This window comes from Zootoca vivipara, chromosome 5 (assembly GCF_963506605.1).
Source record: "Zootoca vivipara chromosome 5, rZooViv1.1, whole genome shotgun sequence".
NCBI lineage: Eukaryota > Metazoa > Chordata > Lepidosauria > Squamata > Lacertidae > Zootoca > Zootoca vivipara.
This window is the reverse complement of record NC_083280.1, coordinates 39463910-39487514: the sequence shown is the minus strand read 5'-3', so window position 1 is coordinate 39487514 and position 23605 is coordinate 39463910. Positions and strand designations below refer to the sequence as shown.

Sequence of the window (23605 nt, the reverse complement as noted above, 5' to 3'; positions counted from 1 at the left end):
AGGCTACAAGAATTCAACATAAATAATCAATTTGTGGTGGCTGTGGAAATTGCACTCCTGTACAGTGATGCTATAGCAGGAAAGAAAAGCATTAAGATTACAACAAAAATCAACATCCCATATGCTGTACACATTTCCTTTGCCCAGCACAAGTCAAGAACCTAAGTGGCAGCATTCTTCTTTTATAAGTAAATTGAAACTGCACCATGTGATACAGTACATTAGTTTAAGAGTTCGTTTTGAAAAATTTCCAAAAAAAGTATTGTCTTTTTTTGTCTTTAAAGGTAAAGTTACAAAACAAAGTTTATTGAAGTGAATGATATTAGAAGAACTTTAACAGGGGCTGATTTCAGAAGTCATGCCACCTTATGCAGAAATTATGTTTGTTTTTTTAATGATAACATCTAATTCATACAGAAAAGGCAGTATCAGCAAAACCTGACAAAACTCTGAAAGGTGGCCTAGGAAACGTGTGCCTTCTGTGGAAAAGAGGCACTATTCAGTTAAACTTGCATATCTAAAAATACATGCTCATGTGTCTTTAAACATCTATTTTTTAATTATCATAAAACTTAAGAGAGATTCATGAAGTGCCTATACCAAGTAGCTGAGGTATGCTGATTATGTTTATAAGTGACAGTTATTGAAACTGATGTTTATACTTTTATGGGAAAAGTTAATATATAGCAAAATCTAATACCCACAAAATAGAAGAAAAAGACACTAACCAGTAAAAATGCTAAACAATGTTCTAAGAAATTATGGGGATAATCAGCATCAGGTAGACAGACTGAAATGCAACTATTTTGATGTTTTACGACTAAAGGGTTTTCCAGGAGAAATCAACCAGTTCCCCTTCTTGTTGTTGTTGTTTAAATGCAACATGAAGCTAGGAATTCTAAACAAAACTGCAAAAGGGATGCAATACAAGACTAACAGTCAGCAGGTCTCAAAGTCCTTATGTTTATTCAGGGCTACAAAAAACTTGGTATGACCTACAAAAGGCATTAAACATTGCAGCCCAAACTGGAACATCCTACAGAAATACAAAAATTATATGTTTTGTTATACATTTCTTATTTTTGGTAAGTGGGATACAGAGAAAACTTAAAGCTTTTTCAAATTGCATTGAATCTTAAGATTGCATTGAATCTTAAGGAAGTGTGTTTGAGAAAGTATTTTCTAAGAAATGTATCACCCATAAAACCCAACTTTTGTAGTATAAATGTGTCTGCATAATTAGTTTTATACTAGGAACTGGACATACTAATCTCAGTTACACTAAAGAAAAGGCAAATGCAAGATAGAAAGTAAAATTAAAGTGCCAGTATCTTAATAGCTTAACTTGAGACCCGCTGTGAATCAGTGAAAAGGAGAGAAGCAGAGGACATACCTTGGAACTGCTCCCAAAACAATCAAGTTGGCTTTTTGTTTGTTGTTTCCAATTACAGCATTTTTCATATCTCTGTAAATCCAGAAAGAGAAAGACCCTAGTAAATTATGCTGAGGTACTAAGGGCTCAATTTTGCAGAATTTAGTTCCACCAAAATGAATAGTCTCTAAAAAAAGCTAAGCACTAAAAAGGAAACACGCAACAGTCCCCACGACTTTCAGTAACAATTTGAATCTCTGGTATTTTTCTATAACCCGGTTATGCAAATAACAGAAATGTTCATTCTCACATACTGGGGTGAGCTGAGGTGAATAAATAATTGATGAGGACAGATATCAAGATCAGGTTGTCAAATATTGGTCAAGAAAATAAGGATGTACAGAGTCAATGCGCAGTCAATGAAAAAATGGGAAGGAAATATGTAATAAGAAAAGAACCTATCTTGTCTTGAATTTAAAATCACAGTAGAATGAAATACTGAAATATTTTCCTCAGTGGAAATTGCAGTCATACAAAGCTTCCCTGATGCTAATCTTTATGCCAACCATCAACTTTCAATCATATTTATGATGCAGCACCACACACCTGTAGCCACTCTCTTCAAACCTTTTCTAGCCTTTTCCAGCAATCTCTTCAGTCCAACTTCCAATTCAAACATAATCAATGTAGACTTATTTCCTATCATCATCTTAGATTTCTGCATTTACAGAAACGCTTTTTGCCTACTTCTCTATATTTTTATCAGTCAATTTGATACAGAAAAGGAATTAATCTTTTGGAACCAAAGAAAGTGATGATGTTAATAAGAATTTTAGAGGACGACAACACCGTTTGTTCCTCTAAAAACAATTCACAGTACAATTCAAATACCCTCTTCAAATAGTATGCAGAAGCAACAAAGAATGCTCAAGTGACTCAGTCTTTCCACACTTTTGAGTAATGAGATGAACATCCAGCTATGATATCACATTTATCTCCCCACGGTGACACTTACGATGACCTTATTAACTTAGTAACTGTTTCCTACTTAAAAGCTTTCTCATCTTTGCATTGGAAGAAAAAGTTCATCAGTTTTAGATTTAGGTAAATATGCATTTACAATAATAAAATTACAGTGCTAAAGTTTCAAATTGAAGCACTACATATTTTCTAGCATGCCATTGCTAAATTTTGTAGAGTTGAGAATTAAAGAGATTAAGGTTGTAAAACTAAACACACCTTCAAGAGAGAAAGCCTCATAGAATGAAGTCCCACTGTGCTCAGAGTAAGCCCTGTACTGCAAGTCTTTGAATAATTTGCAAGTCATGAGCTTTATATCACTGAAGTAAGTCAGCCCTGGCCACCAACCACAGTGGGAGAAAGTAATATTACTCACTAGCAATACTCTTAGCCTCGCTCCCACCCCATCCGCCCTGCTACTGAGGCCCTAAAAACCACATGGTACCTACCTATAGGGGGACTTTTGAATCCCAGCAGAAGGGGAACACATAGGCAGGGAGCCCTGTAATCTGAAATCAGCCCATGACATGCCAGAGATTGTTGCAGCCAAAACTGAAAAACTGCAATTCCCAGCAATTGATCTTCGGAGCCATACTACCTCCCATGCTGCAAGCAGAACAATGCTTTTGATTATCTTAAATTTCATATTGTTTTAGAATAATAAGGTGCAAGATTATGCACAACTGTATCAGTAACTGGGAATGTGTGTTGATATGTTGATGTCAGCTGAGAAATTTATTAAACAGTTTTGCACTTAACTACTTTAATTTTTATCTCCTTTGATTTTAAAATTGTATTTTACAATTTATAGATGTTATATTTTGGATAACAATAACAATGCTGATAATATTATGGGTGACATTCAATGATGTCTGCCCACTTGTGCATCAGAAATTCACTTGTGCAATGGGACTTTAGTTTCTCGTTTCCCTCTCCAGCTTCCCATGTACTCCCAAAATCTGCTCGAGGGTCTACTAATCCTCCAAATCTGATTCTGGGGGCATGCAGGGAGCTGGGAGCAGGAAGGAGAAGCCATGTTGCTTGAGTCACAAAGTTGTATCTCACCATATGCAACTACGTCACTGGATATTACTTTGTTCAAATTCAACTATTGAGTTCATGGCTAAAACAGTATTTGTTATGGGTCTGGGACCTAGATAACTAAAGAAAAATTGTGTCTTGTTCCATGAAAATGTTGGAAGATATGTGGCCAGAATAAGTCCCTTTTCTTCCTATGTGACAGAATTCCACAAAGATCAAATACAATCTGGATCTGAATGTCAAAGGAGATGAAGGAAGTACCAGGATATACAGTAATTTTACCAATGATCAAATACAATTTTATCTGGCTAATCTCTATTCTATATATTGATGAAGCCAGAATGGCCATTGCACAAGTATGAAGTGCTGTTTAATAGAAAAATGACAATTGCAAGTTCTGGCACAAATTGAGATGCAACCCCCAACTCCTCCCCATTCTGTGAAGAAAATGGAGGCATTTAATGCATACTAGATATAGGCAGCTGCTGCTAAAGAATGGTGAACAGAAGCCATCTGCTCCTGCATCCATAGTGCTATAAGCTTCATTACAAAACCTATCTGCAATATACATTTCCTCATATCTACCTACTGGCATTAAAATATATGCTGAGGTGAAGAAATCATGTCTTTCCCCATGCCAGTTCCTCCTGCCATCTTAAAAAGTAATTTGACAGCTCCACTCAAGTAAAATTACTTGTAGTCACCTTGTGAAACCATAACATTATATTTAAACCAAAGTGACACCTTCAAACAAAGCATTTTGCAGTCCTAAAGAATGTAGATCCAGTCAAGCTATGCTCATATCCGCTTGCAAATACGGCACATGAATACTGCTTCTGAAGGCTCATAGGTGAAAATTTCTGGAGCAAAAGGTTCCAACTAGACCAATTAAGAGTTGAAATGCTTTGTTTTTGGAACACAGACAGCCAAATGTAGGTGAAATCAAAGGCTATTTTGCTTAACTAAAAGGGAAGGATTTTAGAGCAATAATCCACCAATAATAATAATAATTTATTTATACCCTGCCCATCTGGCTGAGTTTCCCCAGCCACTCTGGGAGGCTCCCAATCGAGTGTTAAAAACAATACAGCATTAAATTTTAAAAACTTCCCTAAACAGGACTGCCACCATTTTTACTCCATCACAAAGTGGGATATGATAACATATGTAATACTTTTCTAGTTTTATAGCAGTATGGCATATACACAAATTAATTAACAAAGTCATTGGTCATGAAAGTGATTACAAGCTCTTCTAGAACAAAAATGGAAACATTTCCCCCCCAATATACTGAGATTTTTGTTCTACTTCAGATTTTTTCTACTTCTGCAGATGGAATTTCACATGAGGATAGCAATTTGGAATTCAGTAAGTCACTAAAACATACAGAATTCCACACGCACATATGACCAACATCACAGAACAAGAAAAGGCCACACAGAAAAGATTGCATTATTCAAATGTTTGTGGACAAAATCTTACAAGTGCTCAACAAATGCCAAATATGTTTCTATGTTCAGAGAAAAAGACATGGTTCTCTTAAGACACCACACATCCAAGTTTACAGAAAAGTTACATGTAAGATGTGAAAAAATAGTGCCATATAAATAAATCTCTTCATTATAGGATAGCTATACTTTGTTTTGATAGATTAATAAGCATGCACTATCACATACCCCAAACAGGGAAGCTTCCACCCTCCAAAGTAGGAAATTCAGTTTTACTGACAATCACAGAATACCTATTAAACATTTCAGTACAACGAAAGCTGACAAATCTCACCACCTTTCAGCATACCTGCCACAAAACTAGTTTACACTGTCAGTTTACCAGAGGTACATATTTTGATGTACATGCACTAATCCCTTATGAAAGTGTCTGGAGGAACTGGCTAACAGATTAATATACTAAAACAGCTGTAACTACTTAAAGTCCAAGGCTTGGGAAGGAGAGGAGCATTTGAATTGTCCTGAGATTTGCATAAAGAGCTGGAGAAGGGTCAGAAGATTATATATTTTAGGGCATTTGTACCTCACTCTTCACCCAAAAAGGCTTCCAGTTTACATACAATCCAACAAGACAGTCCCTACTCATGGGCTTCCAGTCTAAAAAAACACAACAGCACACATGAGCAAAGAACAGGGAAAGAAGAGGCTTCCGGTTCGTCGCACCGGTGGAATAGGACGCAGGGACTTCGCGCTCCGAAGTCCCTGGCTTCGTGGAGGGGGGGTGGGAAGTCCGCAGAGTGAGCGGACTCCCTGAAAAAACACTGGGAAGAGCGTCCCGGTGACATAGCCGCCCAGCTGTTTGCTCTGGACGCGATTCCTCCGCTGCCCGAGAGCTCCGTAGAGCGATCGAGAGCCAGCGGAGTGGAGTCGCGGGAGCCATTTTTGGGTATCATCTTACCTCCTTGAAGTGAAGCTCCGAGTCCTTAGCCTGCAAGCGGCGGATTCTTCCAAGGAAATAAAACATTTCTATAAAGTAAGTGAAATCTTTATTTGGACTTTAAAAATATCAATTTTGAAGACAGGAAGAGATTCCAAAACAACGGAAGCCGATCTCTTCCAAATGGCTAATTGGGAGGTGCATTAAATATTCTCAAGCCGAAAGGGGAAAAGTTTTTCAGATTGTGGACCCGAGAGAAAGAAAGACTTTTTCAAACCTTCCCAGCCCCCGATGTCGGTACCCCTTGAGGTTCAGCATTAACAAGGGGGAAAGTGCTTTGACAGCTGTCAAAAGCTGTCAAACTGCCAAAAGACTAAGAAAATCGATTTTATTGTTGTGGATTGTAAAAACTGGTGGAAGATGATTCAGAAGTAAATTAATTGGAATTCTAATTTGATTTGTGATGGAGTTAAAGACAAAGGAGAAGATCAGCCAAGATGGAGCCGACAACGTGGTAGAGAGGAATTTTCCAGTACCCTTTGGCCCTTATCTCTTGTCTGCCTGTGGTTAAGTGAAGTATGAAAACAAAGTTTTCTCGAGCCTTCCAGGAGGCTGTGCTGAACTATTTACAAATATGGGAAGATATTTACAAGGAACGGCAATATTTGAACCCAACAGTAACGGAGATTGAGGTGCAAGAGCAAGATTTAGAGGACAATTTTGATTCTGAGACTGTGTGTGAGGAGCAACAATTTGATGATAATTTGGAGACTGATTTGGACCAAAAAAATATGTGTTGGATGATGAAAAACAAAGATTTGAACAAGGAGACGAGGCCGACAAGGAGAAGCAAAGTGAAGCGAAGATTGATGGAAATGAGGACCCTGGAGGGACTGAAATGTGCAGTGGTGTCAGTGAGGGAAGGGATAGGCAGGGGGAGGGGGGAACAAAGGCCTGGAATCGGAAGTGGGAAAGAACTGGTGTGGGGTGAAAATCTTAGTTAAAGGTGTTTTTTTTGGCTGGTGAATAACGGTTTCTGAAATCTTGGCTTGCTAAAGGAAATGCTGATCCAATTGGGTGAAAAGACATTGGGAGGGGGGAAGGAGAGTGTCTTAAAAGTTTAGGGCTAGGAGTTTTCTGGAGGGATTAGAAGAATGGTTGAGGAAATATTTTAGAGTTCTTTTAATATTTTTTGTGTTTAGAGAGGTGTTTGGGTAGAGAGCTGCCTGTCTCCCTATCTTTACTCTTGGCACCCAGTGGCAGGGGGTGCTCTGAGGGGAGGGGGGGTAGAAGGAATCCCAGACACAAAAATGGAACCTTTAGAGTGCTGTGCCCCTCGGGTTATCCTCGTGGCAGGAGGGGACTCGGGGGGGGGCAGCATGAAGAAGGAGGAGGATTAAGTTAATATGATAAGAATAAGATTTTGAATTAGGATAGAAAACCCGCCATAATCAATTAAAGAAGTCAGGGAAACCAGGAGGAAGAGAATCGAGGAAGCCACAAACAAATTGTTAAGAAAATAAGATTTGGGAATTTATATTTTTTTTTCTTGTTTTTTCTTTTCTTTTATTTTCTCTTTTTTTCTCTCTCTTCTTTCCTTTTGTGGTTTTATTGTTAAGTAGATTGTTATGTTGAAGAATTAGCTGGGGGAAAACCAAACCTCAGAGGTCCTCCACCTCTGTCCTCTCAGTGGCAGGGGGGGGATGAGGGGGGATGAGGGAGGGGGGAGGTCAAACCCAGCTTAAAATGGACCCCTTTGTTTCTCAATGCCCACGGGTACCACTGGTGGCAGAAGCGGTCTTGGGGGTGGAGGGAAAATGAAGGGACAGAGTTTATATTGTATGTTTTGTCTGTCTTGTTTCTATAAAAATTAATAAAAATTATTTTCTAAAAAAAAGAACAGGGAAAGAAGAGGAAAATCGAAATCATAACTCAGACACCAATTTCTGAACAGTTGTTCCTGGCAAATTTCAGGGGCAGGTGGTGTCTGATGGAGCTGGACCTCCAGATAAATAAAGCTGGTGGGATGAGCTCCCAAGTAGGCTGCCCAATGGAATGGCTGCCCCTAGGTGACAGTTGAGGGGAGAGGACTGATGGAGTTGGCCTGTCATAGCAAAGCTCATGGAATGACTGGAAAGCATTACTCATTTGAAAGCTATGGGTCAAATCATGTGGGGGACATAGTATCCTCAGTCACATGTGCTATTAGTTTTCCTCCTTTGTGTAATAGTGTTATTTGCAGGAGTGGAATTATTTTTTAACAGAGCGGTGAAAGAATCAAATTGAGAAAATTATTTTCTTGGTTTACTCTTCCTATTCTGAAAAGACCAGCAACTTTTGTTTCAACCTCTCACTGGAATCTTTCCAATTCAGATAGTTACTACAAGAATGCTAACTAACAAATGGTGGCAGAATTAGCTTCCAACACCCCCCTCCCTCCCAATTGCCTTTCCTTTTTTGTCATGCCCTTTAGGTTGCAAGACTGAGGGAAGGAACTATTTTATTGCTGATATTTGTAAGCCACTCTAGGAGCCTTTTTTGGCTGAAGAACTGAATAAAAATAGTTTAAATTAATATACATTGGTTTGCTACCAAGAAGTATCTTTGTACAACCTAGAAGTATAATCCAGACCCTTCAGGGTCAAGCCACCCACAAGCATGAAAAATTCTATCTTCTTAAAGATCGTTTACTTGAAGTTTAACCTTTTTGTCCAATGCTGCACCTGTGGGGTTCTGCTGCTGAAAAATGACTTCTGCATTCCCCCCCCCCCCCTGGGTTTCAAAATCTGTTCTAGGCCTTTCCAACACTGCAGCGCTTATCTTCAGAGTGCAAGGGGATGAAGGTGGCAAGAGAGGAAGAAGAAGCTCCACGGAACGCATAAAAGTCAGTTGCGCCAGCAGAGCTGCAGCACTGGACATAGTCCTAAGCATCCAGACCTTTCCAGAAGCAAGGACTAGTGGATTCTAGGTAGGACTAGTGAATACTAGGCAATGTTGTTTTACCAAGAGATGTAAAGTAAACATCTATGATGCTTGGCTTCTAGAGTCATAAATATCAAACTTTGAGAACCAAACAAATTGCAGAACACAGGATTTGGACGGCATAGGAAAAGAATACTAGAATAGTTTCTCCTTCTCTGACATGTGAAAGAGATGCTGAAGCTTGAGGCCTGTCATATCGAATTCACAACACAGGAAGAAACCATAGTTTCCCTCTTGTGTCTGAACTGTGCTAGTACTGTATATCATTTATAATAATCAATTTCATAAATCAGAGTCTCCAAAAAACAAGAACAGTCTTACCTCATTGGCTTCATTTGGACTCTATGTCCCAAATGGCTTTTTTGTTTTTGTTTCCCAGTGCATATAAAAGATATGCTTACAGTACTGTAAGCCAGGCCCCCTAGTTGCAGGGGCAGGAGGAGAAAAACCTGGCTCCAGCCCTAGCCAGCTCCACTCCTGTGGCTAGAAGAAGGCCGGCAGTGTGGGGCTTTCTTTCCCTGAAATGGCTGGGCTGCTTACAGCTGCATCCATATCGCAAAGTGCAATAAAATGAGGTATGTCTGTATTTTAAAATATTCTATGTAGGGATTCTCATCCCAAGTGCATGTGAGTACTAGTATGGAAAAGCAAAGGAGGAGATTTGTATCAGGCTTGAAAGATAAAGCAATAAATACAAATCAGAAAGTAACTTAAGAGACCTTCATATTGTCAAAAGAAAAAGATTAACAGTGCTATCTTAACCATATCTACTCAAAAGTAATCCTGGGTTAGTGCAATCAGTACTGCAGCCTTAGTAAAGAAAAAGGATTGTTACCTATTCTACATGAAGGTAGTATCAAAATACATTTCATCAGTAATACTTCAAGTAAGTGATGCATAGCTATACACCTGTAAAAGCAAGCTATGGAAAAGTTTCACACAAACCCACAGAACTAATGGCAATATAACATACAAGTAGATATTACTTACATGACACCCTGCAGGACATTTTGGGGATCAGGATCAAATAATCTGTCAACATAGTGGCGACTGCTAGCCGTGACTTCCTGGAAGCAAAGACATTTACAGACATTTAGCATTCTAAATTGTAAATACTCAAGGAAGCAACAGTACATAGGAAGCTAATACACTGATGTAATTTAATATTTTATATGCATTTTCCAACAAATGTGAGCTCAGAACAACTCACAAAACAGTGGGCAATAGCCAATTGTGCCTGCCCATCAGTGAAACAAACATCTGCACATGCAGGACTTCCCCTCCCTTCTCTTCCCCGCTACAGACCCCACACACCAACCTAGTAGGGGGGCTTCAAGGGAGGACAGGAATTCTGCTCACAGAACCGCTACAGCGGGAAGGTAAACGGCGTTTCCATGTGCTGCTCTGGTTTGCCAGAAGTGGCTTTGTCATGCTGGCCACATGACCTGGAAGCTATACGCCGGCTCCCTCGGCCAATAATGCGAGATGAGTGCGCAACCCCAGAGTCGGTCATGACTGGACCTAATGGGCAGGGGTCCCTTTACCTTTTATAAATACATTGGTGAGTATGTTTTGATTCTTTGCACTGAAATAAGCCATTATGTTTAACAATAATTCCTGTAAGAAATATAAACCTATGCCAGTTTAAGCACAAGCACTATAGACACTCAGGAGCCTTGCTTAGTTATAAGCAATTATCAGAAATAGTCAGATATTGCTTTCAGATTTATTAGATGAACATCATCCACTAGTGCGCTACTGTTCAACTGAAGCCCTTCTAAAAACATCCCCTATGTGTACTTTCCAAGTTCACAAAATAGATATGAATAACTAATTTCAGAATGTGCAAAAGTATTTCCAGCATTTTAAAGACATTTTGCTCTGCAGAGAAATAACTTTGTAACCTGCTTTTTTTGACTATTTTTAAGCCCTAGTTTGCTTTTAAGTCTTTCAACATTTATTAGCTTATTTACATTTCCAGCCAGATTCCTATCTACTGTATGTATATTCAGATGAAATATATATAAAAAATAAGGGTCAGCCAGTAGTTAAAGATTCGCCTCCATAGAGAAATTTCTAATGAAGGGATCTTGAGTTCTAGACGTATGGATGAGTTGCTTACGCACAGGGGTAGTTTTAAGAGGCGTCACAGAAATTGAATTTGCAGCGTCATCAAGGGCGCGATGTTTACTAAGGCGCTCCATAACGGGGTGGCATAGGCCATTGTTGCAACCACTTTTACATTGAATACTTTAGGGCCGATGGAACATGTAAGGCCCCATCAGAGAAGAAAAAAACGCAATAATGCATGTGAAAGGGCTTTGGCCTTATTTTATAGGTATTCAATGTGCTTTCCATCCCATATTATATTGGAAGTAAATTCCCAGATATTGGAATTTAAGGACTTGTTCAATTGGTTTCCCATCAAGCTCCCACTTATACAGTTTCCGACTTCTGGAAAAAAAAATACTTTAGATTTAGAATGATTTATGGTAAGCAAATTTGTTTGACAGAATAAAGCAAAGATCTTGAGAGCCCTCCTTAAGCCGATTCTCGAATAAGAGAGGATCACCGCGTCATCGGCATGTAACAATAAAGGACAGAGGTAATCTGCAAGCCGGGGAGCATGGATAGATATTTGGGACTCAGCTAGAGGGGTTCTCATATCACTGATGAACAGATTAAAGAGGTAGGGGGCTAAGATAAACCCTTGGCAGACTTCCTTTGTTTATTAATACAAAATTTGTAAGATTGCCAGCAGGTATTAGTCTTACCCTGGCGGCCGACCCCTCATGTAGTTGGGTCATTAGCCACAGCAACCTTCTGTCAATTCCCCATCGTGCAAGTTTTTCCCATAACAGCTCTCTAGGGATGCTATCAAAAGCTGCCTTCATATCTATGAAGGCAGCACAAAGTTGACCAGGGCCAAATGACGAATATTTCCGAGCGAGATGATAAAGGATTAATGCGTGGTCGGTGGTAGAGCGATTTGGTCTGAAACCAGCTTGTTCAAAAGTTAACACGGAAATAACTTTTCCCTTTCATAATTAATATGCACATGGCTCTCATATATATACTTTCAAGACCAAGCATGAGCAGGGGAGTTGGCTACTGAATTCAGCATGCTACATCTCCAACTCCATCATCTTCTTTCTTTATTATCTCTCACACACCAAGTCTGACCATTACCTGTACATATACCAGGGTGCATCTCCGTTTTCAGGTGCCATGAACCAGAATGGGACATTTGATGACTGAAGCAACTGGAAAACTCTGAAGCTGGTATTACAAATTTAAAATATTTTCTACTGCTTGTTAGAGCTAGCACTTCAGCATTTGATGATGCTGCCTATGAATTTGATTTTATACTTGAGCCCATTCACTACTAAAACCAAAGTGCTCTTTTGATTTTATTTAATATTTGTATACAATACTGCTTTTCCAACAAGCAAGCCAACCTTATCTCTTACCTAGTTATATGCACTCCCCTGCCATCTCTCACCCTGGGGTGTGTGAGAGAGGGACAGGTTCCACCAACAAGCTCTCACCTTGGGGCAGCCAACATACTGAATACAGTAGTCATTTAACCCCATATTGTAATAACAGAGCCTAGAGAGAAAATGGGGGAACACCCTCACCCTGATTCTCATTCCTATCACCTATGGTGGAGGAGCAAGATCCACAGGAATGCAGATACAGTAATCTCACAGCGGAAGGAGTGCCACCACAATGCTTCTAGACTTCCAATTTGTTGCTATGCAGCAGGAAGAAGAGATAAAAGGTTCAGCCAGGATTCTGAGGTGGAACTATCCAGAAAACTTGGGATGCAGCAGCAGAAGAGATTTTCTCCAAATATTTTAATCCAAGTATAGTAGCAGTTCTCCATCTATGTGGGTAACTTAATTAGCTATCCAGTTCTCCCAATAACTGACCAACAAGCTCAACCTTGATGGATAAGACTTTAAAATAGAGAGAGGGAGACAGAAACCAGCCTATTCAATGCAGATAGGTGTTTTATAGATATTTTTTACAAAAAGCTTTTGACAAAAAAGCACTATTAAGTTTAGCATTAATTTAAAAAAACTGCCCATAATTCAACTTAAGGTTTTATTTATTTCTCTGCAGCTGATACCTACCTGTAAAGGTGGCTATAGGAATCCCTGAATTATACATATTTGCAACTTTTAGGGCTTCCCTCTGACTGTCTACCTGAAGGAGCATCTCCACCTCCATCATTCTGCCCGGACACTGAGGTCCAGCACTGAGGGCCTTTGGCGGTTCCCTCGTTGCGAGAAGCCAAGTTGCAGGGAACTAGGCAGAGGCCCTTCTCGGTGGTGGCGCCTGCCCTGTGGAACGCCCTCCCAACAGATGTCAAAGAGGAAAACAACTACCAGACTTTTAGAAGACATCTGAAGGCAGCCCTGTTCAGGGAGGCTTTTAATGTTTAATAGATTACTGTGTTTTATTTTGTGTTTTATTTTTCTGTTGGAAGCCGCCCAGAGTGGCTGGGGAAACCCAGCCAGATGGGCGGGGTATAAATAATAAATTATTATTATAATATTATTATGATGTCTAAGATAGCAATTTTTAAATGATGGCTCATGTTTGCTGGAACCAAGAGATATGTACCAAGATTGCCAGAAGTGGAAAAAAGCATCAAGTAAATAGAATATCTACAATAGTCTCAAGCAACAAAGTGTGTAGCATCTCAGAGACTAACTAGTTGATTTGAAGTGCAATTAACACTTTGTAGTCTGTACCACCCTGTGACATCTTGCAGGAGATGTGTGTGGAATATTGTGCAAATTTCTCTTATTTTAGGGTTTCACCATCCAGACAGAGAATAGTAGAATCAGAGTTTGAAGGATCCCCAAAGCTCTGCTAGTCCAACCCCCTGCAATGCAGGAATCTCAACTAGATCATAGAAAGATACTATGAGACACTAAGTTTAAAAGCTTCACAAAGTTTGTTCAACTTGACTGCCTTTTTAGCTTGGATCAAGCATTGTTTTACACATCAGAACTATCAAAACGAAGTTAAGATCACTACATTAGGTACTAACCCTTTTCTGCAATTAATAAATATTTTTCTTCTACCAAACTAGGCAATGCTTTCTGCCCCAATATAATTCAGGAGGGAGATCCTAGAAAATTCTAGCATTTTGCCAGAAGAGTAAAAAAATTTGATCTGGTTTGTAATGAAGCCTGACTCCTATCAGGGAATGAGCATGGAATCATAAATGAGTCCACACAAACGAGACAGCAAACCAGGATAGAACAGAACGAGTTAACAGAAGTTGACACAGCCCCTGGCAAATGTAATCAAATTTTTCAATTCAATTTCTTACTTGGGTGAGTTGAAAGAAAGCTTGTATACAAGCCTCAATCTAGATAAGTTAGTTTAAATTCATTCATTTCTATTGGTTTTAACCGCAACTCACTTCCTGTGAATATGGTTCAACAAGCAACAGAACATGTAGCTACTGAGAAGAGAGTCCCTCTCAAAGGGTGAAAGTAGGAGGAATTGCCAGTTTTTGTAATGTACAAAGGCAGCATCCCTATGGATGGATATTGAAACGGGAAGAAACTTTTTTCTTTAAAAGTTCTGGACATACAAGTCCAACAAGTTAAGTGGCCAAGTTTGCAATGATGCCTAAGTCACACAGTACACCTCCAATAAGACTGGACCACCTTCATGAACCTGGCACATGGGCAAGAGAACACGAAGGCAGAGTGTGCAATTAAAAACGCTACATTTAGAGGGTACAGTCGCGTTGCAATGGGGACTTTCTCTTGTGCATTGTGGGGACTTTCTCTTGTGCATTGTGAAATACAGTAAAAATTAAAAAGTAGTAATAACCATGCAAGGCCATAAGTTGCACAGGAAAAGAATGCAGCTGGGAAAGCTATTCACTCCCACAAGAATCCCGGGTGATCAAACGAGACCGGTTGCCATCATGCCTGTGACATCTGAGCGGGGATTAAACGCAGACGTGGTCTGACGCGGCACGGCTAGCCGTAGCCCTCCCTCAGAGGAGCCCTCTCTCTCTCTCCCACCCCCACCCCCGGCCGCCCTCTCCTTCGCACGGACGTCCGCCAAGGGGAAAGGGAGCCAGTGCGAAGACGAGGCCGCGGGGGGGAGGCGAGGGCGAGGACACGACGGGCAACCAGCGAGGGCGGGACCCGCGACGGGCAACCTAAGGAGGCAGTCCCTCACTCGCCCCGCCAGGCACCGCACGACCAGACTCTCCGCCTCCAGCCCAAGCTAAGGAAGAGCCGTCCCACAGAAGCCTCGCCGCGGCGGACTCCCTTCCCCAGGACCGGTAGCTGCTCCGGCTGCCGCCGTTGCCGCGCCGCCCCAGGCCTCCACTCACCGACAAGACACTCATGCGGAGCGGCGTCTCCAACACACACGCCATCTTGGTGCGCGCCAGAAGTGTTAGCCGGTCAACCCCACGCGAGAGCCGGAGCCACGAATGCTGTTACTGCCGCCGCCGCCGCCGCCGCCGCCGCCGCCACTGCCGCCATGCGCGGCCACATCGCCGGGAGAAGAGCGAGGAGAAGGGAGTACGCCCCGCTCGGCTCGAATCAGCTAACGAAGAAAACAAACTGCTTCTCCGTGAGGCGGACACTGCGCACGCGCCAACGGGGACTGGTCGGCGGGGAGGGATGGAGGGCGGGATTATTGCCGGAAGTAGATGGATTTACTCCCACCTGCTTGTGGAATTTAAGGATAAAGAAGAATCGTTACGCGCCAGCTCTACTTTTAGAGACGGTTCGGCGCTGGACCAATGAGAGACGGAGGGAGGCTAGATAGGCTTCCTGCTTATGCGCGTGCGCAGAGTCGAAACCACCTGTCCGAATCTGTCCTTGGCCGTGAGTGGGAGGAAGAATCGAGCTGTCGCTGTTTGTGTGTGAGAGACAGAGAATTTCACCAACACCGTGCCATAACCCTATAAACGCTTCCATTGACTTTCACTCGGTGTTCCTTGGTTATGGTTACATGCACGGTAATTTTCAGAATCTATATGTCCCCTTATGTTTTATGATTAAACAGATTAGGTGATGTACAAAAGTGACATGGACTGTGTTAAAGGGCTGCATCAACACTAAATGAGCAAGAGAGGAAAAATGAATGATCCATACTTTTTCCACCAAATAATTTTTATTAGTTTTCATGTAAATACAGGAACAACATACAACTACAGTAACTTGCCCTGTACATTGTTTCATATGCAGTACACAGTACACAAGCAAGATGATCAAGAATTTGATGAACACCAGAGATAGGTCAATAGTGGAAAGAGAACACGATCCCTTCCAGTCATGTACTGTACTCCTACTCTGTTTAATGGGTTTCACTCTCCGGTGAGTGCACATAGATTGCAATTGTAGGATCCTAGGAGATGAATGGATAGATGCCAGGTGTTACAAAACGATAAAGACCTCATCTGTATGGCTGCCCGGACCTGGCTGTTCAATTTCTAAGCCAGAGCAGCAGACTGCACTTGAGCATATAATGAGTCTATTGACAGGCCTGTTGCAGAATGCCAACAATTAGCTATTACTAAACAAGCAGCTACCAGCAAAAATGTAATTTAAAATAAAAAATAAAAAACCCTTTTGCACAGAACTCTTCCACAAACAACTGTATTAGAACTAAAGTTTGTACTTGCAGATACAGGAGGTGGGAAAAGAAGAGAGGGTGAAAGGAAGTGGCAGTCTTCATGTGTGTGATTCCAAATTGTTGTCTGGCTTGGAGCAGCAGACATTTGAAAATTATTTGATGCTTTTTTGCAAATCTGCATATCAAAAAACTTTCTTTTTTAAAAATGTGCATGTACCCTATCTAGCTAGATATAACCCCAGCAGCTCAAACAATGCAACCAGCATAGTTTTGAACATATGAGCAAACAAAACCAGCTGTAAACATGTGCTTAGAATAGACCTGGAGTCCAGAAGTGCAGGGAATAATGATGATATAACTAAAAGAGATGTGACCAATTTTCAGTTAGTCAGTCTTCCCAAGACAAAGCAGTGCCCCTCTTCCTCCTCTCTTTTGTAAATGGATGTGTCAACCCATTTTTAATCAATTTTTACTGCTCTATGCAAATCTAGGAAATTTTAACAAAAAAAATTCCTTCCAGTAGCACCTTAGAGACCAACTAAGTTTGTCATAGGTATGAGCTTTTTTGTCATACCTACGGCAAACTTAGTTGGTCTCTAAGGTGCTACTGGAAGGAATTTTTTTATTATTTTTTGTTTCGACTATGTCAGACCAACAGGATTGCCTACCTGTAACTAGGAAATTTTAAAACTTTCAATGGCCACTAAGCACATGCTCAGTCTTTTTGGGTCTGTATTGTGGGAGGCAGGATTTTTGGGGGGATTTTGGTGGGTTTTTCCCCCTCCTTTAATATTTTTCCTTAAAGATTTTTACTTCTGCAAACTTTGGGGTTTTCTGAGCATGCTGATACTTCCTTCTTGTTTCTCAATAGCTTTATGTTGGCTATAGAGCCACTGTAACTCTAATTTGCTGTTAGAGATTCTGACATATAGCAATTTATCATAACCCATAAGATTACTACAGGCAGATCTTACTTAGCTTTGCTGATTCTAAACTGGTACAAATATTGAGGATCCTGAAAATTAAATATTTTTTTTAAAAAACCCAGCTATGATATTTTGCTATATTGCGATTGCAGAAGCAGATTGTGTTTCAGGTAGGGTCCCCAACATTTATTATGTCACACAACCTCATGAGAAAAGCACAAGCAAACCACTGTATTTAAGAGAAAGCTGAAGTGCAGACACAACAATGTGACAGGCAAAACTTTTGAAAGCTAGGTACCGTTCTTTGCTACTCCCAAGAAAGGGAATCAAATGAACTTAATATAGTTTTGGTACCCCTGAACTAAATAATTAGTTTCTGAACAGATGGGAGGTCCTGACAAATAGTTGGTTGTTGGGTTACAAAAAATATATATCCAACCTGAGCAAGTGTCAGATACTAATTGCAGGTAGGAGATTTGTGCATGTAATAATGTCTTGCTATTAATAAGCCTAACGCAGGCATTCACCCTAAAATGTGGACCAGAGAAAGTACAAATGAAAAGGTAGGACATACTGACAATAATGTTATACTGCCGTTTTTAAACCTGCTACCATTATACAGTATACCTACAGTTAATGCTCTTTGTATGAAACTAAGATAAGTGGTGCTGTGAGTTAAACCACAGAGCCTAGGGCTTGCCGATCAGAAGGTCAGCGGTTCAAATCCCCATGACAGGGTGAGCTCCCGTTGCTCAGTCCCAGCTCCTGCCACCTTAGCAGTTCGAAAGCATGTCAAAGTGCAAGTAGATAAATAGGTAACGCTACAGCGGAAAGGTAAACAGCGTTTCCGTGTGCTGCTCTGGTTCACCAGAAGAGGCTTTGTCATGCTGGCCACATGACCTGGAAGCTGTACGCCGGCTCCTTCGACCAATAATACAAGATGAGCGTTGCAACCCTAGAGTCGGTCACAACTGGACCTAATGGTCAGGGGTCCCTTTACCTTTTAAGATAAATAACAATTTCTCACAGCATACAATTTCCCACAAAATTTAGGACTATGATTTTTTTATACGCCTGGCAAGTTTTTTCTATCACACATACTTTCTTTTGTTATGAATTGACCAGGTGTTCCAGGAAGATCCAGATATGTTGCAATTTCTAGGTCACAACTTATTGTGCACTCGGACACATATATATCACACACAGGGTGTTTCTACAAATTAACAAGGTGATACTGATTTACTGTTTTTTGTTTTGAAAACCAGCTTTAATATTTTGTTATATATGGACCAAAAAGGCAGATTCTGTTCCAGAATTCAAACATACATGAATTGTTAATCCACAAGACTCGCACAGGTGACGCCATGAGCCCTGCAGTGCTGTTGGGATCAGGTTTGGATTAGCAGGCTCTGATGCAGGAGGAATAAACAGGGGAACTGAAGGGTGGGAACCTGGGCTGGAGGCGTGAGGGGATCTCCCTCCACCTCAATTTGAACCCCTTCAGAAGGGGGAGCAAGGTGTCGGCTTTCCTCCCCAACTTTCCTGCCAAATGGAAAGCCTCGTTAGAGCTTGAGGAGGTATTGGAACAACCAAGGGAACAGTGAGCTGGGAGTAGCAGGAACGTGCAGTCTTGTTGCCTAGAACTGGGCCTCACCTTCACACATGGGATCAGACCCCAAGGAGCAATCCCAATATTTCCACAAGACAAGTGAGTGTGCCATGCCTCATCTTTAAAAGCTTGGTGGGCAGGACATGGAAATGTGAGAGATCTTTGTTGCTACTGTCCCATTCTGAACTTCTTGCTCTGCTGTTGAACTGCTGAACCACGGTGCCTGAGCCTTGTGTCTGCTGCTGAGACAGTACTGTTATTTGCCTGAATAAAGTTTTGCTTACCAAAAAAAGGTCTCTTTTTGTGTGTTTTAGCGGCCAGGACAGCCACTGTCTTTTTGCAATGTTTGAACTACTAGAGAATAAGCTACTGATCCACAGATACTGAGACAGGGAGTTTATATTGTCTGCAACAGAAAGGTAAGCTGAGTTTCCAGCAAAAGATCTTGACATATAGCAGTTCCTATCAAATCATAAACTGGCATAGTATGTTCTATATGATTTTGCCATGCCTACAGCTAATACAGGAAATCCTAACAAGTAAAGCAAATGAACAAATACCAGCTGTGATGGTTGCTACACATAGTCTGAGAGAGAGCATCTTAACAGATCCTGAAACATTTTTATTTATGACCAGCTGTAAAACCAGTACAAGTACATCCTATCTAGATCTGTTGTTTCTGGATTGGAGCAGCAGCTATTGTCTAAGCAGAAATACTGACAAGCAGGGCTTCTTCACAACAACTCTCATATTTTGGTTCACCTGAACCGGAAAGGCAAATAATGTCCCAGGCAAAAGATCCTAAGGTAGTAATTCCTCACAAGCCATGAAACTCATGAGTTCTTTCTCTGCTACTTCGGAACTGGAGAATGATAGACTATCCTCCTGACCAGTAGAATTCCCGAAAACCCAGCTATCATGATGTTTAGCGGTTTGTCCTTTTCTTTCTTTCTGTAATTGCCTCATCTTGATTACTACTTTGGTTTTGCTTTAAGTGGTTTCTGATGGAAGTTAGGGCCTTGGCAAAATGGTCTTTTTGTTTCTTAATGAATGTGGATGCCTTCCTGATGGCCTGAAATCCACCCTTTAGATTTAGAAAGTAATACGAGTTTAGAAGATAATACACCCCAGAGAAGAAGTAGGCTGAGAGTCAGCTAAAGGCAGATTTGCAGTTTCAATTGGGATACTAGTCAAGAGATTGTGAATTGGCCAAAGCATCCCTGAGGTACAGTTGTTATCTCTGATGCTGCCTTTGGAAGAGTGCCTGTTTTGCTTCTCTCATCCAAAGGAAACTCAACCTTGCCATAGAACATTTAACTGGGAAAGTGGCAGCATATAAATATACACTTAGTACACTAGGCAGGAGATCCTGACAAACAGCAATTTCTGAAAACCTATGAAGATACTCACCTATCCACTTTTGTTCACTGCCACACTTGAAAAGGAGTGTGCATTTTTTCTTATTCTATCTGAATGTGTTTGTGCATGTATTTTGATCAAATGCAATGCATATCAAGTGGTTTAGTAGAAAGGTGATGTGCATGGTTTTTTGTTTTGTTTTTTAAAGATGGCAAACTAAGTTAATTGGTGCTTTGCGATGGAGATGCTCCTCTCACTTCAATAGCCCTGAGCTGGCCCAATGCTTATTTGTTAAATATTGGTGCTCAAACTCCAGTTCCTCATGCCAAGGTGAATAATTGAACTTTTGGAAGCACCAAGCTTGACCATTGGTCATGGATGCATGATCTGGACTAGCCTACGGCTTATTTCAGTAAAATAAAAAAATTCCTTCAGTAGCACCTTAAAGACCAACTAAGTTTTTATTTTGGTATGAGCTTTCGTGTGCATGCACACTTCTTCAGATACACATATTATTTCTTATTTCAGGACACATAGCTTATTTCAGGACACATAGCTAAATATTATTTCTTATTTCAGGACACATAGCTTATTTCAGGACACATAGCTAAATCAAACCCAAGTTCCTTCTTCCTACCATATATACTCTCACATCACTGAATGGAATACAGAACCAGGAGTCTATTCCAGCCCAATGGGGAAGGAGCTGATGAGTGAGTACACAAGATGGGTGCGGTGAGTCAAACAAGTATGAGCCAAATAGCACAGGGCGGGTGCACTTTCGGAACAGGCCTGGAGTCGAAAGAGTCAGTAGCTGGCATTTCACAGATGCCAGACTCAAGGGTTCCATGATCTGGACCCAGAACTCCAGAGTCATGTGGTTTAGAAGCGGATAATGAAAAGCCCGTCTTGTTTTCCTTCCCCTCCTGGTTGCTGAATCTTTCGAGAGCCGCCGCGACTCTTCCGAAACTTTCCTCGACCTCAGCTGCAGAGCGCGCTTCCAGCCGAACTCCACATTTTTCTGCTATCGAGGGCGTTGGCCTTTTGTTTAAACGCCCACCTAAGAGCCTGAACTCGGAGAGAACAGCTTGCCTGAATCCCCAAGGCCCCCGAGAGGGCGGTTTCCCTTGGACGGGGCAGGCGAAGAGGACCGGGGGCTCGGCTGCAGAAGTCTCTCCCACCCCAGCCGTCGTCCCACTGCCGCCTGGGGCTTAAGGCACGGGACGCCAAAATAGTTTCAGGCGGGAGCTATGCGGGGCGGGCGGCGTCCCTAGAACGAAGTCGCAGGCAGGCAGGGCTCTGTTATGCTGTACCCGTGGCCCGGCCCTCTTTTGGCAGGGAACTGCCGCTTTCGCCTCTCCCCTCCCCTCTCCAGTCCCACTTGAGCGCGCTCGGCGGGCGCCCCCTTCGTCGCGCGGGAGGGACAGGAAAAGAGGCAGAGCCTCCCTGGGCCCGGAGGAGGGTGGAGGGAGGAGGAGGAGGGCTGCATCCGAAGAAGAGCGCCCCACGATGGGAGAGGGAGTCGCCCCGGCGGCGGGTAGGTGCTCAGCTACTGTCCTGGCCGCCTCAGGCGCTGACGGCCAACTGCTCGTTATTAATTGCGCTCAACAACTTAGAAAAGTGGCGCCGAAGAGGCAGCTTTTCCCTCCCTCCCTCCCTCCCTCTCTCCTCCCCCCCCCACGCCCAAGCCTCGTCCGCGGTCTGAATCCATGCTGCGTTTTACTTTGGTGGGACAGGAGGCGGGGAGGAGGGAGCGGCCGGGGCCGGGGCCGAAACAAGAGGCACCTCAAGAATTCCCAGCGCCTTCCGTGCCGTGGCGCTCGGGCGTCTCAGCTGTCCCCAGCAGCTTCTGCGTCCGCCGAGTGACAGCCGAGGCTCAGGGTGGGAGCAGGAGCCGCTTTTAACGCCCTGGGGAGCGCCGTCGATTTGCCTCTCGGTCAGGGCCGGCTGCAGGTTTTGGTGAGCCCTCGGGCACAGGTGCCCATGGGGCACGGTGATTGCTTCTCGTTTCTTGTTGTGCCCTTGCTTCGCTCTCGCTCGCTCTCTTTCTTCCTTTCTCTCTCCCTCTCCTCCCGCCCATCGCAGCTCCCTTCCTGCCTTTCCCCTACCTCCTTTACACTCTCTGCTTTTGGGTCTCCTATTAACACACACTGCTCCGACACACAAGCACACGCTGCCGCTCCGTTTCACACACACACACCAATACCCGCTGTCTTTTCTCTCTTTGCACCAGGTCTCTCTTTTGCCCACCTACGGTATACAGTACTGTATATATATCGCAAGGACTCTGGGCGAGTTCTCAATGGGAGGGACGGCTGGAGAGCTGCAACTTTTTCGTGCTCCTTATTACTATCTCCCTTGGTGCATATGAGGCAGAAGTGTTGTTTTGCTTTTCCTAGGCGTCTCTCCCAGCTTGCAGAATTCTCTGAAACAAACTTCCCGTTTTCCCTTGACAGAGCCACTTTGAGGCCACAGAGAATATTTTCTGATACTCCTGGGCTTTTTGGAGCTGGATGGAGCCGTTGCTCAGCTCCTTGCAGGCATCTCAACTTAGGACATGTATGATCACCCTAGAGGCTCTGATGATATCATAGGAGCCTCTGGAACAGTCACCCATTTTTCTGCTTCAGAGATGCCAAGAAGGAGCTGAGCAACAACACCCTTGTGATTGAAGAAGCCCTCAGGGCTCAAAATAAATGTGCTGCATTACTTCTTCCTACTCTCCACCCAACAAGAAATAGACCTTCAACAAGAAGTCCCTGTGAATGTTGCTGGAGCTTCTGGGGCAGCCTCATTTCTTGATATGAAGCTGTTGGGAGGAGCCAGATATTTGCTGCTGCCATGCAACTCTCCCATTGAGAAGTGGGAAACTGGCCCAGCATCTCAGGTTAGCAATGTTGTAGGCCCTTGGCAGGTGCCCCACCTTGCCTATTATTATTATTATTGATAATAATAATAATAATAATAATAATAAGACTTTTGGTTTGAAGCTTGGCTACCAAATGGTGGTATTCAGAATAATTCAAAATACAATGATGATTCATAGTGAATACAAATAATCTAGGACTGCCAGACTGCCAGCAGGCCTGCTAGGCAGCAGAAGCAGAAGCAGCCTGACAGCAGTGGCACAATAATTCAGCAGCCTGTGAAGTCTTGCCACGGCAGTGGGTGGTGGTGGCAGAAGTGACGGCGGCTTGCAAGTCCTTGTTGTGGCGGTGGCAGTAGTGGCCTGCAAGGCCTTGCGGTTGTGGCAGGAGACAGAAGCGGCGGTGGCCTGCAAGGCCT

The 23605-nt window shown here is 42.4% G+C and overlaps 2 protein-coding genes across 8 annotated transcripts in view; one reads left to right on the top strand and one right to left on the bottom strand.

Annotated features, from left to right (window-relative positions):
• The window catches only part of ARMC8 (armadillo repeat containing 8), a 58337-nt gene extending 42905 nt beyond the window's left edge, over positions 1 to 15432 (bottom strand). For 2 of the 4 annotated variants that reach the window (XM_035132690.2, XM_035132691.2), the window contains exons 1-3: positions 15174 to 15431; positions 9791 to 9867; positions 1394 to 1465 (exon numbers count right to left, since the gene is read on the bottom strand). In XM_035132690.2, coding sequence (XP_034988581.1) covers positions 1394 to 1465; positions 9791 to 9867; positions 15174 to 15218 — 194 coding nt within the window. In that variant the 5' untranslated portion in view covers positions 15219 to 15431. Of the gene's footprint in view, positions 1 to 1393; positions 1466 to 5839; positions 5908 to 9790; positions 9868 to 15173 lie in introns of those variants that run through there. The other 2 variants (XM_060274622.1, XM_035132693.2) reach the window with 2 other exon arrangements.
• A 5722-nt stretch (positions 15433 to 21154) lies between these two features.
• PPP2R3A (protein phosphatase 2 regulatory subunit B''alpha) overlaps positions 21155 to 23605 on the top strand; it is a 32849-nt gene continuing 30398 nt past the window's right edge. For 2 of the 4 annotated variants that reach the window (XM_060274620.1, XM_060274617.1), the window contains exon 1: positions 21155 to 21857. The gene's annotated coding sequence lies outside the window, so the exon portion shown is untranslated. Of the gene's footprint in view, positions 21858 to 22007; positions 22280 to 22301; positions 23208 to 23605 lie in introns of those variants that run through there. The other 2 variants (XM_060274619.1, XM_060274618.1) reach the window with 2 other exon arrangements.